The 19,197-nt window shown below is 47.3% G+C and overlaps 1 protein-coding gene across 2 annotated transcripts in view; it reads right to left on the reverse strand.

Annotated features, from left to right (window-relative positions):
* LOC120404251 (alpha-2-macroglobulin-like) overlaps positions 1 to 19,197 on the reverse strand; it is a 47,890-nt gene that overhangs the window by 10,614 nt on the left and 18,079 nt on the right. The window contains exons 12-22 of one of the 2 annotated variants that reach the window (XM_039536408.1): positions 18,368 to 18,595; positions 17,882 to 17,945; positions 17,082 to 17,224; positions 14,830 to 14,979; positions 13,953 to 14,123; positions 12,224 to 12,256; positions 8,122 to 8,258; positions 7,280 to 7,508; positions 6,771 to 6,897; positions 1,846 to 1,967; positions 625 to 676 (exon numbers count right to left, since the gene is read on the reverse strand). In XM_039536408.1, the coding sequence (XP_039392342.1) occupies positions 625 to 676; positions 1,846 to 1,967; positions 6,771 to 6,897; positions 7,280 to 7,508; positions 8,122 to 8,258; positions 12,224 to 12,256; positions 13,953 to 14,123; positions 14,830 to 14,979; positions 17,082 to 17,224; positions 17,882 to 17,945; positions 18,368 to 18,595 (1,456 nt within the window). Of the gene's footprint in view, positions 1 to 624; positions 677 to 1,845; positions 1,968 to 6,770; positions 6,898 to 7,279; positions 7,509 to 8,121; positions 8,259 to 12,108; positions 12,257 to 13,952; positions 14,124 to 14,829; positions 14,980 to 17,081; positions 17,225 to 17,881; positions 17,946 to 18,367; positions 18,596 to 19,197 lie in introns of both variants that reach the window. The other variant, XM_039536397.1, reaches the window with a different exon arrangement.

The raw sequence follows: 19,197 nt of genomic DNA on the forward strand, positions 1-19,197 counted from the left end.
CCATGCTCAGCAGTGAATGGGTCCCAGAGCAGAACCTGGCACGCTGCCTTCCACCCGACCCCTGCATGGGGAATCCCTGCTTTCAACAGCTCCATTCCTCCTAGCTGGACAGTGAGACGCCCAACTGTCCCCTCCGGCTTGGGGTCCTCTGACCCATGGGAAAAACTCAGCTTTTTCTATGGAGTGAGGTGCCACCACATGGCCAGATGGGAAACTGCAGACTCCAGTTCTTTGGCCCTTCCTGTTTGCTGGCAATTGGCAGATGGTAGAATCCAGTTTGTAATTTCACTCCATAGAATAAGACATTAGAGATGGAAAAGTCCTATTAACACCCCTTTAAGCCCATCCCCCAGGGACTTGGGCCAGGATTGCTCATGCAGTCTATTCTCTGGGGCTTTGTCAAGCCCTAGATCTCAATGTTCCAAGCAATATCCTCATGATTAGGAAATGTGTCTCAACTCTCCACACAGAAACATCCCCACCATTGCTTAGTCTCTATCCTGACACCTCAAGTTCTCACAGCACCCTCAGAGTCTCCCAAACAATCCCACTCCCTCCTTGGGGATGTCACTCTTCATCCACTGGCAACGGGCATAGATGAAGAAGGAGCAGAGAGGTCCTTACCATTTGCACAGAGCAGAGAGTTGAAGGTTGCTTCTGTCTCAATCCCTTCGGGCTTGGGAGAGGAAGGAAAATGAGAAAGGTGAGAAGCTGCAGGCAGACTGAGCATCTGGCATCAGGAACAAAGTCTGTGTGAGGACAGGGCGGGGAAACTTCAGAAAGGGACAGAGAGGCAGTAGGAGAGGTGGGGAGAAGAGAGAGTTTGACAAAAATGGAGAGACAATGAATGAAGCCAGAGAGAAATGTAAAGGGCCAAGTAGGTGAATCATAGAAAGAGGGAGATTTGCAAATTTCTATGGACCGATGCTTGTAGATTCATAAAATAATAATCCGTTAGAATAAAATAAAAACCAGATACTAATAAGTTATTGTCTCTTCACATCCAAGGGAAGAATAGTGCAGCTGTACTGCATAGGTTACTAGTCACCTGTAGCACACTGTGCAAGATGGTACCTTAATGCCCCTATAACAGAGAGGACATGCACTATGTGTCATTGCCAACATCAGGTGATGCGATAAGTTAAAGACAACTTACTACATAGTGGAATATCAGCAATTCTACATTCTGTAATGCTGCAGATTTTCTATTTCCATTAAAGGACAGCAGTAGGGTATACGGATAATAGGAATGGACAATATTACACTTTATTATAACTGGTATTCCTGTTGGTATCATGAAACGTCATTAGTTATTGTTGCTTTTTTATGACACACAGAGAGGCTATGCAGCTTTCTGTATCATTTGTTACTGATTATAGATGCTGTATAATGAGTTCTTGCTTTCCTGCAAAGGCGAGGATGTGCAGCATTACCCTGTGCTATTTCATTTCACTGTGTAACAATGTCAGCAACCATTGCTGCCCTAGGAAAGAGAGAGGTTATGCAATGTTACCATGTTATGCTTATTTGGCACACTATGCAATGTTTTTTCTGTAAGGGAATATACAGTATTATATCCTATAGTGGGTGGGATTTTCCAAAGCACACCTAATTCCCCTAGGTGCTTTGAATCTCCCACACTTGTGCTGCTGTTGGGCTATGTAGCAAGTTGTCACAGCTTCCCTATAACAGAGGAGGCATGGACAGTTATAGTGTCACACTCTATATAAGTTATTACTGTTTTCCTATCCTACTTAGTGCATTATATCACAGCTTATTGCCTACGTCACACTGTGTGAAAACTTACCACTTCTCTATACCGCAGGGACTAAGCAGCCCACATACCTCCACTAACAGCTGTTTGATCACTGTATCCTTCTGCCCTGTCTCAGGGAGCACTGCTACCTCGTTCCCACAGAGCAGCTCGGTCTTCAAGGCCTCTGCACTCACAGAGAAATTCACATTACCTGAAACAGAGATAAGTGTTCTGCCAGGCACTGCAGCTACAGAGGTGTCAATGTCATTTCCATGGTGCTCCACTCTTCGGCACCATTGATTACATGGAAACCTCTCTGTAGAGAGAGAGCTCATGTCATACCTCATGTAGTCCTGGTACACTACAAAGTTAGGTTGATGCAAGGCAGCTTCTGTAAATCTAGTTCTGCATGTGTCTACATTTCAGTTAGGTTCTTACCGACTTACACTGACTAAATGACATTGCCGCCCCGAGCAGCATAGAGTCAAGTTTGATATCCTTAGGTCAATGCAGTGATAGCGTAAACACTCCATTACTTATGTTGACTGTTACTGTCCTCCAGCAGCTGTCCCACAATGCCCCACGCTGACTGCTCTGGTCACCACCGTGAACTCTACTGGCCAGGGGTCACAGAAACCAGAAGCCTCCCCGCCACCCTTTGAAGCCCTTCAAATTTTTGAAATTCCTTTTCTTGGGTGCCCGGCTTGGTGGGCACACCTAGCAACTCTCCCTTGTCGAGTGCAACTGCCCAGCTGTCATGCCAGCTACACACTCCAGACATGCTCCTGCCTGGAACAAACAGAAATATTGGATTTCCTGGGCCTGTGGGGAGAAGGCACAGCTCTGAACCAGGCATAGAAACATGGATATCTAGGAGCAGATATTATGCAAGACACAGCATTGGGCTATTTTCCTCACTAAGGTCCCATCTGTGAGTGAACAATGCTGGCGCCCCTTCCAATGACCAAAAGGACATTCAGCTGTCATTCTGCACTGCTGAGCTTCTAGTTGAAATATGCCTTGGTGCTGTCGAGGTGGCCAGTGTATGGCTTCATGAGACAGGGGAGCAAGGGTCAGGTTGGATTGCCCAGGATCACAACTGACATTTCAACATTGCCACTGGTAATCTGCCAATCAGGAAAGAAGGTCCCTGCTTGCAGCTTTCTGAACAGTTCTGTGTTCTTAAAGATGCAAATGTCATGCATCTTCCCTGACTGGTCAACACTGATGTCAGTGATTCACTAACACTTAACTAACCACAGAAAAGTAGCCTCTTTTGTTGATGTACTCTGAAGCAAGTGGTCTGGTGCTGAAAGAGGAATATGTGTGCCATTTATCACCCCACCGCAGTTTGGGAACCCCATTGCTGCAAATCCATCCACTATGTCCTGCACACTGCTGAGAATCACAGTTCTGCCTAGCAGGGGGCGATCAATGGCTTTTCATACTTGCATGACAACAGCCCCTGAGGTGAATTTCTTGACTCCAAAGTGATTCTCAACTGACTGATAGCAATTTGGCGTAGCACGTTTCTGCAGTGTGATCGTCACTTGCTTCTCCACTGTTAGTGCACCTCTCATTTTGATGAGTGGCAGTGGAATACCTATCCATGGTGCACCACACTCTGCATCGATACAAGCACTCCTGATAAGTATGCGTATCTCTGACATAAGCAGCCAAGTATGCATGCATACAAGTAATGTGCTAACTGTGGCAGCTGTATGATGATGTAACTTGAGTCAACATAAGTTTGTAGTGTAGACATGGTAGTAGTACTTTAGACCATGCCTGCACTGGGTTTTTCACACTGATGTAGCTGCATCTGAGCAAACCCTGAGAACAGCCCTGCTTCATTGTTGTGACTCACCCCAGTGAAGCAGGACTATTCTCAGGGTTTGCTCTGGTGCAGCTACATCTGTGTGAAAAACCCCAGCGCAGGCATGGTCTAAGACAGGGATTCTCACAACAAATATTTTGGTGGCCTCAGAGTACAGCCACCAACTCTTGCAGGTGGCTACTCTGACACTTTCATTTCAAACCAGGGCACGTGGCACTAGTGCAAGTCACAGGTTACACCAGTTCATGCGTCTACACTAAGAGTTTGTTCTGGTGCTGCTACATCAGTGAGCTACAATAGTGCAAAAAAAAAACCCCACAGTGCAGACAAGACATGAGGATCACTCTGCAGCAGCCTTCCCAGTCCTGGCAGGAATTGGGCAAGACAGATAGGAGTGCAGGGAGTAATGGTTCTGATTTCTGGCTGAGGACAATGGCCTCTGTTACATAGGACTCAAGGGTCATTATAGCCCCTTCAGGCCTTAGAATCTATGAATCTATGATTCTATCCATAGAGCCCTGGCTGAGTCAAGCAAAGAGTTAATGCTCCCGTTTAGCCCATCAGGGCCATGAGGGGAAGAAATAATTAAATTCTCCATCAGATCCACAAATTACTTAACAGGGTCAGTACCACTTAATCCAGATGTGCTCACCTGAGATGTTTCCCAGGAAACGGTTTTAGCCTAATGACAGTGAATGGCAATGACAGCTGCTGAATCAGGATAGTATTTGAAAAAATTCTGCTCCTTGGGGATGCAATTGGCTAGAACCAAGGAGTTAAGTGGAGGGTAGTCAGGAGTTTATTAAGGGCATGTCCACACTACAAAATTAAGTAGACCTAAATTAGGTCAACGTGCAGCCACGGCAGTAATTAAATCGCTTTTGAGTGTTCACTCTATGCTCCTTGTATCAGCAGTGCGCGTCCACACTAACAGTGCCTGCATTGATCCAGCGAGCAGTGCACTCTGGGTAAGTATTGCACTGTGCAACTCACCACCATCTAGCACAAGGTATTTTGGAAAGGGTTTGCAATGCATCATGGGGGCAAAAAAGTTATGCAGGGGTGATTGGGAACATGGTTTCAACAGCCCATGATGCAGTTTTCTCCATCCCATAATAATATATGCATCCCATAATGTTTTGCGCCTCTTTTCAAAAACACTGCAAACCTGCGCATCCACCATCTCTGTGGGAAGCGTGGATCCTGCAGTGCTCTGCACTGCTGTAGTGAGCATTGTGAACATAACATGCCTGATCCTGCAGCATTTCCGGAGTTTCAAAAGGAGCACTGGGGAATATGACAATTCCTTGCAGGCTAGCTTATCATGTACCATGGAAAGAAACAATTCAAGGTTGTTGGCAGTCATGGAGCAGCTGCAGATGGTGGCACGCTGGTTCTGGGCCTGAGAAACAAGCACTGACTGGTGGGATCACATCATTCTGCAGGTATGGGATGACAAGCAATGGCTGCAGAACTTGTGGATGTGCAAGGCCACTTTTCTGGAACTGTGTGCATAACTCGCCCCAGCCCTCCGGCACATTGACACCAAAATGAGAGCTGCACAGATGGTGGGGAAGCGAGTGGCAATCGCTGTGTGGAAGATTGCAACACCAGATTGCTACCAATCAGTTGGGAATCATTTTGGAGTGGGAAATCCACCATGGGAAGTTGCTGTCATCCAATTGTGCAGAGCCATTAATTGTTTCCTGCTACATAAGACTATGACTCTCAGCAGTGTGCCAGACATAGTGGATGGTTTTGCAGCGATGGGGTTCCTGAGCTGCAGTAAGACAACATATGGCACACACATCCTTATTTTGGCACCAGACCACCTTGCCAGAGTACATCAAAAGAAAGGGCTACTTTTCTATGGTAATGCAAGCTATGGTGGATTACTAGGAAAGTTTTACCAACATCAACACGGGATGGTCAGAGAAGGTTCATGACACATGAAAAAGCTGCAAGCAGGGACTTTCTTTCCAGAACAGAGGATTTCCAATGGGGATTTTGAAATGCCAATAGTGATCCTGGGAGACCCAGCCTACATTTTACTCCCTTGGCTCATGAAGCCATACAGTGGCTACCCCTATAGCAGCAAGGAGTGCTTCAACCACAGGCTCAGCAGGTGCAGAATGATAGTTGAATGTGCCTTTGGCCACTTGAAAAGCCGCTGGTGCTGTCTACTCACAAGTTTAGACCTCAATGAAAAAAATATCCCCATAGTTATAGGTGATTGCTGTGCACTTCATATCTGTGAAGCAAAGAGGGAGATGTTTCCACTGGGACGGAAGGCAGAGGTGGAATGGCTGTCTGCTGATTTTGAGGGCTATAATAAGAGCTCAGTGGGGAGCTAGACACTTCAGGGAGACTTTGAGAAATGCTAAGCTCTGATTCACTACTAACAAAGCTGCCAAATGAAGAATGAAAGAAGAAACAAAGATAAAATAAAGGAGAAAGGTAATGACTCTCATTGTCACACTTGTATTTGTATTCAGTGGCGAGATGAGCTCAAGCCACAAAGCTGTATCCAGATCTGAGCTGGATTTCAGATATCTCAGAGTTCTTTTGGATCAGTGGATTGGCTTCATGCCTGTCTCTAAATCAGCACAGGATTTTAAAACAATTTAAGTTCTTTCAGATGGGATCTTCTCTTAGTCAGGATGGCCATTTAACCAGGACTTTAAGTTTTCCATGGGGTGTCTCAACTAAATGGTTTCTCCACTATGTGATATGAGCAGGTATGAAGCAGATGGGTGATAATTGTATCTCAGGCTTCCAGTCTCATCACAAATCACCCTCATTCTGGATGACTGTCCTGGCCCATGTGAGAACCAAGGACTATAACCTGCTTTTCTTGCTGAAAGAAGAGACCCAGCCAGCTCTCATCTTTCACTGGTGTGTTAGAGAAGAGTATGTTGATGGAGGTCCTCACTGTACAGACAGTGTCTTTTGAATGGAGGGGTCCAACAGCTGAAAACCATCTAGGGTTCTCTGTCTTGTCTGAGGAGGAGCTTATCACTCCCCAACCAAGGACAGAAGTAAAACACCCCAAAGAAGGGTCTTAGGGAAGCTGAATCCCCTACCAGCAGATTTTTGAGCTACCAGGTCCCTGCCCCCTGAGATTTCTGTGCCACTCCATCCAGCCCCCAAAGATATCAGAGCTTGAATGCTTCTTACCCAGAGATATTGGGGTCACAGCCCAGGACACCGTTTTTCTTCCATTCACACAGAGACAATAAGAGTCCTCTTCCTTCTCCACAGGGGTAGCTTGGAAGTCGGCAGATGAAGCCAGTGAGATGCTGACCTGTCAATTGTCCAGAGAGATGTCATCGGGTAGGGGGCAAGGGAAATTAGTAGTAATTAGAGATGCAGACAGTACGGCAGATGGGATGTGCAGAGAATTGGGCAGAACTGGGTTTATGGTACTATATGGGACAGAGGGGGTTGAGGGAACACATGGGTTTAGAAGTGTAGATGGTTACAGGGGTGTAGAGATTTGGAGTTACAGGGGTTTGGAGTGCTTGGGAGTTACAGGAGCATAGATGCTTGGGTGCACAGGTGTTTGGGGAGGACAGGGGCTGCAGGGAGACCGAGGGCTAAAAAGAGCTATAGACACAGGAGTTTGTGAAGCAGAGAAGTGTGGCCTATGGGTTTGGTTGCACGGGGATGGTGTGAGTGTCCCTTACCCTGATGCAGCGGGTCAGGTAACTGAAGACAGTGGCCTTTAGCCTGAAGGCCTCGCCACGCACCACGGAGTAGGGCAGGGTGAGCTCCACAAAGAAGGGCTGGAAGGCTCTGAGGGACACGGTCGGGGACAGGCCAAAGCCAGTGTCACTTGAAGTGCAGAACGCATTAGCTTTCCATTCTGTGATGGTGTCGGGGATTGCCAAGAGCAATTCAGCACTTCCATTGGAGCTGGTGATAAAAAGAGAGATAGGATCGTGATCACAGCCTGGTCAGACACTGAAGGAAAATCCAAGTGTTCCAGGGAGTGATATAGGAAACTCAGTAGATAATTCTCTCCCCTCTGAGTCCACACTGATCTCAATGCTCGACTATGGTACAGTGCTGCAGGGAGTGATGGGGGGACTCAGTAGCACGCCCCTCTGAATTAGCACTGAGCCCATTGTGCTGGGAGGTGTTGTGCCAAAGGAGGTGCTGTCTTTCAGATAACACATACAGCTGATATTTTGACAACTTGTGATCATTAAAGACACCACATCCCTTTTAACAAGAAGAGGGGGGCTCACTGGGGGCCATTACAATCCAAATGCTTAGATTCCCCCTGCAATTTCAATTGGAAATGGGGCTCTTTTTCACTTTCCTTTCTAGATGTTTGTGAAGTGTTGTTCTGCATTGTAAACATCTGCCATTGGGGAACGGCCTGAGGGTGGCTGAGTGATTCCTGCATACACAGAGTTTGAAAAGCACTTTGGGATGATGAAAAGAGGCTCAGTAACCATCAGGAATTCATATTATCATCACAAAAAATAATGAAATGTTAAAACAGCAACAACCAGCTACTCACGTCACAGGCACTAAATCCCAAATCCATGTCTCTGGGAAATACTTTCGAACTGTTTCCACCTCTGCTAGAAGGGTCTCAGCCACAACAGGGTAACTTGAGTCCATTAGCCTTGCATGTCCTGGGTGGTGTGAGTACAACTGATTAACATAGATATAATGCATCAATACCAGTCTGATGCTTCCATCTCTGAGGGTAGGTCAACACTGCAGCTGGAGGTGTAATTTCCAGCTTGGGTAGATGTACGTACACTACACTACCTGTGATCAAGCTAGTGTGCTAAAAATAGAAGTGTAGTAGTGAGGGCATGACAGGCTAGCCTCCTGAGTACATACACAGGGTCCCAGCAGGATCGCGCTGGGGGGGATTAGCCCAACCCCCGCATCTGTGCTGCAACAGCTACACTTCTCTTTTTAGCTCACTAGCTCTTGATCAAAGCTAGCATTTGTGTGTGTCTGTCAGACCTGGAAATTACACCTCCCACTGCAATTTAGACACACCCTGGGACACTCTCCCCTCCAGCTACACTGATGTAATCAGACACCCAAATCGGTTGTGGTGGGCAGTGTAGGAATGGAAAGTTCCATGCCTGAAGCATGTTTGAGGGGTCACATCAGGACTCCAGCATGTCATTTTCTGCTCCACCATCACTGTGAAGCCCCCAGCCTTTCAAAGGATCGGCCTTAGAGCTGGTCACAATTTTCTCAAAGATTTTATGTTTTGGTGGGGGGAACAGCTTTTTGACTCAATGGAAATTCTCATATAAAAATGTCTGTTTCCATCAACAGTTTCTGGGGGGTGGGATTGTTGGAAAACTGAAAAAAAAAACACTTTTTTTATTTTGGATGAAAATTTTAAAAATCCACAAAAAATGTTTAAAAAAATGATTTTCCCATTTTTCCTTATTTTTTCGTGTGTGGAAAATAACAGCCATTTTTTGCTCACCTGTGTATTAGTATTGTTAAACTAGGCATTAGAGTTATAAAAATGTGTTCAGTGTTTAGACTTTACGGAATCCTTGTAAGCGGCTGCAGGCATTAATCTCACTTATAATATTTGTATCCCATGTTCTAAGGTAATATTTAGTGTTTGCTCTGTAACTGCGAATCACCAAAACAGAAAAGAAGCATTAACGAGTGTGAAATACCAGTCTGACACAAAAGGCGGCCCATCAACACCAGATAAACCATTGTGGAACATCAGTTGATTGTTCCCCGTCCACCAAGAAGAGGAGACGGGCCACTGAATTACTCCCAATGCAACTCAAAGAAGGGGCAAAGGAATAAAAAGCCCTAATAAGGAAGAACTGTATTTTTTATGCTGCTTGGAGTCTGAGGGGCAAGGATCACACAAGCAAAAGATTCCCAATGCTTGGCCTGGGTTAGCCCTAAAGGTTATATAAATATTGCTTATCATAGAAGCTACTATTACCATTTGAACAGGACTGGACTAGCAAGGAGTTGCAGGGCAGGACTCAGGGGCATTGGCAGAGCTGTGTGGGGAGCCCTGCACTGGAATAGCAGAGGCATCCGAGTTTCTGCCTACAATATGTTTAACTAGCCAGATCTATTGGCACCTCACCACTATTTATTTATTTGGATTTATAATACACACAAAACCCCACCAATCCAGTGTTCTAGGCTCTTTGCCATAAATTGAAAATGCACCTCTGAAAAATCAGATATACACCAATTAACAATCTCTCCTGCTGGTGGGAAATGTTCAAATCAGTCACCAAGCAACAAGAGCCCAGGTGTTTCCAGACTATCCACCACTCCAAAAAACCCCACTGACTCTATGATTGTGGCAAACAATCCTTTTTTTGCCCCCTGTACAGCTATGGCATAAGAGTTAAGAAAATCTTTATATTGGAACTGGTCATCTTCAACCTCTCTAATGTCTGGTGGCGGAGGCAGTCCAGAGCAGTGGTCAAATGTGGGCAGATGATGGGGCAGCTGGGAGGTTGATCAGTATCAGAGGCAGCCTGGGGCAGTGGTCAGAGTTTTCTCAGGGGTCAGTAGCCAGAAGGTCCAATCCAAGGGGTCAGGTCAGTGCATCAGGGAGGCCAGACCAGGCGAGGCAGCAAGGCAGGGCCAGGCGAGGCTGTCTAGGCAGCAATCAGCAGGCAATGATCTGCTGCTCAGACAGCTTCCTCATCCTGTTGAGACCTTTAAATAGCCCAGGTACTCACTAAGAGTGCTGCCTGTCCATCCAGTCAGAGGATCAGGGCATGGCTGCTGTGGGTTTGTAGGCCTTTAGCACTCAAGCTGTTGGTCAGTGGCAGCAGCTAAGGAAACCACCTAAAGTCCTTGGTTCACTATCAGAGTCTAACAACCTGGGGGCTATTGGTTCCGTAACGTGCCAGTGGCAGAAGACCCAGGCTGAAACTGACTAATTCCATCATAAAGATTTTTCCCTCTCACTTCAATTGTCCCTAATCATCCATAAACTATGGTTGTGACCCTGACTGACCAGGTGCCAGCTCATGCCAATTCACTTGTGTGTGAGTATAGATCAAAGTGATTGTTAAATGTATCAGAGTATGTGGTGTTTCAACTTCATGAAAATGAGTGGGATGTTACCTGCTTTGTTTTCACTTATCTGTATCCTGTTATAATGTAGTAGCAAACATTTACATTGTGTATACCCTGTAACTAAATAACCCATCAAAGGAGAAAGAAGCCTTGTGCAATGCAAATGAAGAACTTTAAACAGAAAAGTGCAGATTTCAAAGCAAGTGGTCATTATGTGTGATGATCAGAGGCAAACACTCACTCTGTCATTAAAGGAAAAGCCCATGTGGGTAGTAACCCTGTCAGCTTGTTTTTGGTGCGAAGAAGCTATAAGTATGGATTCAAGGAAAGATCCTGCATCTCTGGACTGTTTGGACTCTTACAGGGAAGTGCACCAGATGCGAAGCAGAGATCCCCTGAAAAGACTTGGGAAACTGGCAGTTTATTACATCACTTCCACCATTTGGAATTACAGACTGTGACTCACCTGTACATATATTTTACCTGCTTTAACCTCTCAATAACTCTAATTTCCTTTTCTTAGCTAATAAACCTTCAGTTAGTTTACTATAGAATTGGCTACCAGCCTTATCTTTGGTGTAAGATCTAGGGGTAAGTGACTGGTCTCTTGGGACTGAAAGTCTTCTAAAATGTGAGGTGATTTTTGGTATAAGTGACTTTTTATCACAAAGTTCAGTCTGTCTGGGTGGCGAGATAGACTGGAGAATCTAAGGGGATTGTCTATGACTCCATGGTAAGATTGATATAGTGATCCAGGAGTTCACATTTGTCACTGGCTTGGTGAAATCTAACTATAGAATACACCACCAATTTGGGGTGTTGCCTTGTTTTCTGACAATCTGCCCTGAGGTAGACAGTCATGGTTGTGAGCCACTCCAGACAGCGTGACAATGATGACTCTGTAGAAAGCTGTGCTTGGGGAACTCTCTACTGATGCCTGAGGATGGAAAATCATTGTAAAGCCTTAGCGAGCTACTCACAGATTTGTCTGCCAGCAGCATAATATTCTCCCTCAGAACTCCCAGAAACAATTTGGCTCCATTAACCTCCAAGGGTGAGGCTATCAAAGCAGGCCCCTCACTCTGTCAGGAGAAGTGTGCCCCAACTTCAAACTTCAGGAGGGAGTGGTCACCTCATGATGTGGGAAAAACTTCCAAATGCTCAATCCACAACCCCAGTCCCAACATTAGAGCTAGCATGCAGCCAGCTAGGAGCAACAGCTGTGGGGGAGGGATAGCTCAGTGGTTTGAGCATTGGCCTGCTAAACCCAGGGCTGTGAATTCAATCCTTGAGGGGGCCATTTGGGGAACTGGGGTAAAAATCTGGGGATTGGTCCTGCTTTGAGCAGGGGGTTGGACTACATGACCTCCTGAGGTCCCTTCCAATCCTAATATTCTATGATCCCAAAACACAGATGCACTGTCTGCTCAGAACAGAATCCTTGTGAGGCCTTTACCAGCTCTCCTGAGTGCTTGTGCTTGTGGTTGTGCTGATCTCCCGGCTTCACCTTCAAAATGTCTGTAACCCCAAGCAACTGAAGGGAACTGGAGGCAATAATGTGGCTTTCTCACCTTGGAGTTTGTGAAGACCTTTAAACCCATTTCCTGTAGGGAAAAACCCACCACACATTTTGTTATTTATTTCTATTGAGGTTGAAAATGACCCCAGTATTAGGGAGACAAGGTGGGTGAGGTAATATCTTTTATTGAACCAACTCCTGTTGGTGAGAAAGAGACAAGCTTTTGAGTTTACACCAGTTGGCCCAATAAAATATATTACCTCACTCACCTGCTCTGGGACAGACATGGCTACAACACCACTGCATACACCAGTATTAAGGGTTTAATGAGCAAGGATGAAACCTTGACACTTTTCCTTGATGGGATATGGAGCCTATCACCCATAGATAAGGCTGTGATTTAGTCATGGAGGTCACAGCAGTCACAGATTCCATGACTTTACTGGCCCTCTGTGATTTCTACACTTCAAGAGGTGGAGGCAGGACTGTGTGACCCTGCCCTGCAGCTGGGGCTGGCTGCAACCAGGACCCTGAAGCCCCAGCACTGCGGCATCTGGGCTTGGTGAGGGCTGCAGCCGGGTCTGTGTGCCCCAGCCTCATGGCTTCTGCTGTGGGCTGCAGCCATGGCCATGTGCCCTAGTACCGCGGTGTCCCAGGCTTCATGGGGGCTGCAACCGGGACAGTGTGCCTCAGCCCCGCAGCATCCCAGGCTTGGCAGGGGCTGCAGCCAGGGCCATGCACCCCTGCCCGGCGGCTGCAACAGAGGCCACGTGCCCCCCTTGCAGCTTCCCAGGGCCATCTGCCCCGCCATACTCTCCCCCCCCACACCTTGCTGCAGCCAGGGCTTGGTGGGAGCTACAATAGGGGCCACGCACCCCTGTCCCACAGCTGCAGCCAGCTCCAGAGCAGGGGCTGTGTGCCCCCCATGGCTGCACCCCCACTGCAGCCACTGGGACTCCATTCCCCCTCCTACCTAGCCCGAAGGTCACCGGCTCCATGAATTTTCCTTTATTGCCCGTGACCTGTCCGTGTCTTTTACTAAAAATAACCGTGGCGAAATCTTAGCCTTACCCATAGAGCACAGGGTGACACTCAGTCTCAGGTTTGAGAGAATGGATGTCTCAAAGGGGTAAGAGAATAGGATACAGGGTCCTTTTATCTCTAGGGCACTGGTTCCGATTTCCAATCCAACCCCAGGTCAGAGGTGTGGGTGAATCAGGGAATGAAATACAGAGTCTTATCTCTAGATGTCTCGTTCCAATCTAGCTCCAGCTCAGAGGGCATTCATTAGTCTTGGAGGATGGTAAGGGCACATGGATTATTTTGTTTCTAGCCCACCAGTTCCAGTCTAGTCTCAAATCAGCACTGACTCCAAGGCGTTCCTAGGAACTGGTCATTCATTGCTATGTGAAATGAGCTGGTGAGTATTAGGCCAGTTCTTAGTGGTGCTGGTGCCCCCCTTTACAAAGAACACCTTCACCATGAGCACTAATACGCCCCTTTTTAGCAGCTTCGGAAGAGAGGTCAAGGATTGAAATGCCCATGAAGACAGCATTTGCCTCACCCTAGAGGTGCTCACACCTGATCTTTCCAGGTCAGAGCTGCAGCACATTGATGAGAGACAGTGCATGGTGGAAGCTTGCACCACCATTGTACTTGCTCCAGATACAGCTCCGTGATCAGAACGCCAGAGCAGCTAGCCCTGCACCACATGCCACTCAGAGCAGGTTTAAATGTCCTCATCTCCCCACAGCCACAAAGACAGGATGAGGAGATTTTACCTTCAAGATGCTATAAGTGTCCTCTTCATCTGGCTCCGACACTGGAGCATAGGTGACTCCATTCACAATTATCTTCTCTGTGGCAATGCACTGCTCCTGGGGATCCATCGGCAGCATGTCTGTGCCATGATGATACCCCTGAAGTTCCTTCACTGGCAGCAGGTTATACACCTGGGCAAACAGAACTGCGTCACTTGGCCTCATCAGTACCACGTGCCATGAAACACCGCGGGGGGAGACAGACAGGCAGAGGCAGACAGATGGCTATATACAGAGAGAAGGTGGAAGTGATAGAAAATAAACCAAGAGCTGTAAATACACTACAGAACAGGGAGCAGGAAAGAGGGAAGCTGCTTCTTTGTCTGGGGGCAGTTTGTTGCTCTGGCTGTTATGATCAGCTATATCAAAGTACCTGCTAAAGGCTCTAATGTTCATACCAATGGCCCTTGTTTCGTAGGCAGGGACTGTTACTTACTATATGTTGGTAAAGTGCCTGAGACTGGTCTAGGCCTATAGGCACTACACCAATATAAGTAAATAAATAAATGAATAATAGGCCCTGAACAGGAGAAAATTAGCAGCCCCATTGACCAGGGCTGTTTCCAGACATGGTAGCATCCCAAAGGAGTTGAAAAAGTTCCTGGAATGTAAATGGTGCCCAGTTCTCTGCTTCTCACCTAGCAAAAGAAGATAAGATAAGGGCAAGACAGCATTAAGACCTTCCCACGGACAGAAGGAAATTTTTTTCCAGCAGATGCCACTCCTCATCACTGAGTTGGTCGTGCTTGAACCAGGCTGCATCATTTTCTGCTACCATGGCCCCTAAGAGAAGACCAGCTCTTGCATCTGCTGATCGCCGGGCCAGGCTGGCACTTACAGAGCTGGGCGAGAGCTCGGCTTCAGGCTTCATGAGGAGGACGCTCTTGTCCACAGCACGGATGGCGCACAGGGAGCCTGGGGAGGCTCCGACCCGGAGGTGAGTGTCGGAGGCGGGGAGGCCCTCGTCCGGTGAGAAATTCAAGTTGACCTGAAACCCCAGGAAAGGAGTTAGAGGAGCTACTTCTGCAGATACCTTCACACACTGCCCTGCAGCACAGCCCAGTCCTGGAACTGCCTCATTCAGCTCTGCCAATGCCCCTCAGTCCTGCCCTGAAGCCCCCTGCTATCCCAGTGCTGGGCTCCCCTCACAGCTCTGCCAACGCCCCTCAGTCCTGCCCTGTAGCCCCCTGCTATTCCAGTCCTGGGCTCCCCACACAGCTCTGCCAATGCCCCTCAGTCTTGCCCTGCAGCCCCCTGCTATTCCAGTCCTGGGCTCCCCATACAGATATACATTATTATCTACTGACTTTCAGTTACTCTCTAAGGTGGCATTGGAGCAATCGGTGCTTGGTAAATTCTCTGTTCACATTGATGACTCAGTTCATGATTTTATAGCTATCATGAACACCATGACACTACCGCAAGTGGTTGCTGGCTCTGCTTGTACAGTGGACACACCCGTGCACTGGGCCCAGAGCCTATGCTGCATCCTGGATATACAAGGAAGGATTGTGGGCCATCAGGGAGCTGATTTTACAGCAGCCCTGGTAAAATTAAGAAAAGCCTAGGACCTGGATGCTGCAGATGGGTAATGGCTCCCAAGAATCCATCCATCAGCTGGAGATTGCAAGAGCACAGAGCACTCCAACAAGGCCCACTCCTCATTCTATCACCTGACAAACACTAAGCCCTCCCCTTGTTGAGTTTAGGCCAGTGATCCTCACCGAGGTTCTAGAGGTATTGGGAATACACTGAGCCACACAGGCAGTGCTTTGGACCCATGTCTTCATTGGCTGATGAAGGCCAGTGGGGAAGGACTGGGTCCACAGCTGGGGCCTGGTGGAAACGTCAACCATTCCCAGGCTGTCACCTTCTCTTAAGGAAGTTACTGTGTGGCTTTCACTTGTCACTTGATGCTGACAAGCTGGCTGACTGGGGCCCAGTACCTATTCTTCCATTTTTTGGTTAAGATTATTGAGAAGGTTGTGGTGAAACAGCTCTCACAGTATCTAGATGCTTCGGCTCCCCTTGACATGGGCCAGCCTGGATACAGACCTAGAGCTGGTATAGTGACTGCACTAACTGCTTAGGTAGATGATCTCCAGATGATGAATAAAGATCAGGGCCCAAATCCTCAAAAGTATTTGGACCCCTAACTTCTATTGAAATTAATGAAAGTTAGGCACCTAAATACCTTTGGTCTGGGTACAGGTATCCAAGTGGATATTATCAACCACCTTTGATACCACTGATCTCAAAGGGGCATTCATTTACCTGTGAACCCTAGGAGAAGAGGGGCAGCCCTTCAGTGGTTTGGTGCCTGTCTCTCAGACGGGTCCCCAAGGGTAGTTTTGGGCAATTGCTCTTCTCCTCTGAGGACCCTCTCATGTCGGGTTGCACAGGGCACATCTTGTCCTCTCTCTTCTTCAAAGAGTATATGGGGTCATTAGGAGGACATAGGCTATGGTCTTTCAATGGGCTGAGGACACCCAGCTCTCACTGATCTAGTCAGTGCTACTGAATGCTTTACTGACTGCTTGATACAGCATGTGGCTTGGATAAGGGTAGGCTGGCTGGAGTTCAGTATGGAGGAGATGAAAGTGATGCTGGTAGGATGGAGGGAAGCAGCCAGAAGATACAGCAAGAATTAGATCTGTCCCTTGAATGGAGGCTGTATGGCTGTTACCTGTCCTCCATGATCTGCACTGGTTGCCTATCAGTTACTGGGCTAGATTGTGACCTGGTTACCTGACAAACCCACCTCCCTTGCCATCCCACAGTGCCAGAGTGGAGATCAGTGGAGGTGCAAGAGCTGGAGCCCTGTCAGTTTTACAAGGAGGTGGTCTTGGTAGTGTGTTGTCTGGGAGGACCCTTTGGCTATGAAATCTATTCCACCTTCTCACCTCATCTGAAATACCACAAATCGGTTAATCTTAGGGCTATTTTTAATGTATGGTAAAAACACCCAGAGCATTTGATGATAAGTGACTGTTTTAATGTTCATAAATCTAAATAAATAAATACAAACTGCTGCTGCTCTCTAATCAATGACTTCAAGTGAATTGGGGGTTTCTCAATCAAGACACCCACCTTATTGGCAAAGCAATTTTCGACCTGGAATTTGACAGAATCAGCAATAGGCTCCTGACTGGGTGAAATGGTGTATATGAGCATCTGTGCCAGGGGAGCAATATCAGACTCCACGGGAAGCATCAGTGAGAAGGTCCCATTAACTGGCGAAAAAAACAAGAGAGAAAGGCTAAGTTACAGGAAGTTGGCTCCAGGACAGGGCCACACATCTCTCTAGAGTCTCAGGGCTTCCCTTCATGCCAAACTTGTTACACCTCGGATTCTGATCACATGGAAACATAGGGAATGGATCTTGATTTGCTGATGACAACATCAGCTCTTACTGCTTTGGCACATACTGGTGACATGAGTTTCGTGAGACTCAATCTAGTTTCTAGACCCTCATCATTAACTGTGTCCCTCAGGAACCCAGAAGCCCCACATGCCCCAGAAAATAAAAGGGAGGATTTTGTAAAAGCCTGGTGGCTGAGGGAGGGATGCAGATTGGGTGGGATTTCTACCCAAGGGTTAAAGCAAACCCAGCCTGAATTACTCAAAATGAGAGTATCCTGAGACTGACATCAGTGACAAAGAATATATCAGTCAGGAGATATGAGGAGCTGGGGGGATTAGAGCTCGGCCAGAGCTGCAGAGCTAGAATGGCTATAGAGGAAAGAAATTCGTTCTCCCCCTCTTTTTTCCCCCATCTCAGGGGATGGCACATGATGATTCTCTCACTGCATATGGAAGCAGCCTGTGTTTCAGTCACAGTGGCCTAGCCTCCCGGGACAAAGATAAGGGAAAGGATGGTGAGAGCTCACCATCATCATGCTCCACAGCCAGAGCCTGGGTCCCTGCTCGCACAATGCCTCCTTTGGCCATCACCTGCATGAAAGAAGAAGCCTTCCTGTTATGGGTATTATGAGTAGGAGAGGCGTTAAAATGGGGGAACCTGTGAGAAAAATGTCAGGAATTTTGGGCCTCAGGTGGCTGGAACCAGCAGACCTGCTCTATTGATCTCTGCTAGCAAACTTCTTTGTGTTTAATCAGGGGCAATAGAACCCAGTTCCTCTTCTTCTCCTCATAAAATGTTGGTACCCAGTATTGGGGCTCAGCAAAGAGCATCAGCCCAAGGAAAAGAGTGTGAAGGATTATGGGTAATGTAGGTACAAGTTCTTGCCCCAAGCCACACACAGTTTGTGGCCCCACCTAGAATTATTGTCCAGGGACTGATTGTCTGGCAGGCGCTTGGGCCTATCTGTTGGTGTCACCTATAGGTAGACAAAGAGCAGTATGTCCAGGTTTACCAAATAGTAAAAGACGATTTCCTTCTGCTCCCCCACGGCCTCTGGCTTCAGGATATAGTGCACCCGGACTTCCTGAGTGTGGCCACAGCTTAGCATCTCTGACACAGGCTCTATTTTGAGAAAGCTGTTACTTGAAGAGTAAAAGCGCTTTGCTCTGAAATAGCCCAATTCGTATGAAGGACTGGTCCAGGAACGGTCGTAACAGTAGGTGCCTGTTTTATGAGTTGCCTGGTAACAGAGAAAATATTTATATAAATCATTTAAAAATGGAATTGAAATTCACAGCATGTGTTTAACAGAGTGAGATAATAATGGCCTGCTTCTGGACAGGGCCGGCTCCAGGCACCAGCGCAGCAAGCAGGTGCTTGGGGCGGCCAACAGAAAGGGGCGGCACATCCAGCTCTTCGGCAGCAATTTGCCAGCAGGTCCCTCGGTCACTCTCAAAGGGAAGGACCTGCCGCTAAATTGCCACCGAGAAAGCGGTGCGGTGGAGCCGCTGCCGATCGTGGCTTTTTTTTTTCCCTCACGCCGCTTGGGGCAGCAAAAACCTTGGATCTGGCCCTGCTTCTGGAAGGTGCTGGGTGCTTTGTTCATCACGGAGTCAATAGGAAATCAGGGTGCTCAGCATTTCACAGGATAAAACCCACAGAGGACATGGACTCCTTGCCATGTACAAAACAAGACACATTCTTTCTTTCTTTCTTTCTTTCTTTCTTTCTGTAGTAGTAGTAGTAGTAGTAGTAGTAGTAGTAGTAGTAGGACAAATCCAAAAATCCTTACTCAGCCAGAGCTCCCATTGACATCAGTAGGAAAGCTGGCCCATTATTTTT

The sequence above is a fragment of the Mauremys reevesii genome, linkage group 1 (genome assembly GCF_016161935.1).
Source record: "Mauremys reevesii isolate NIE-2019 linkage group 1, ASM1616193v1, whole genome shotgun sequence".
In the NCBI taxonomy this organism is placed as follows: Eukaryota; Metazoa; Chordata; order Testudines; family Geoemydidae; genus Mauremys; species Mauremys reevesii.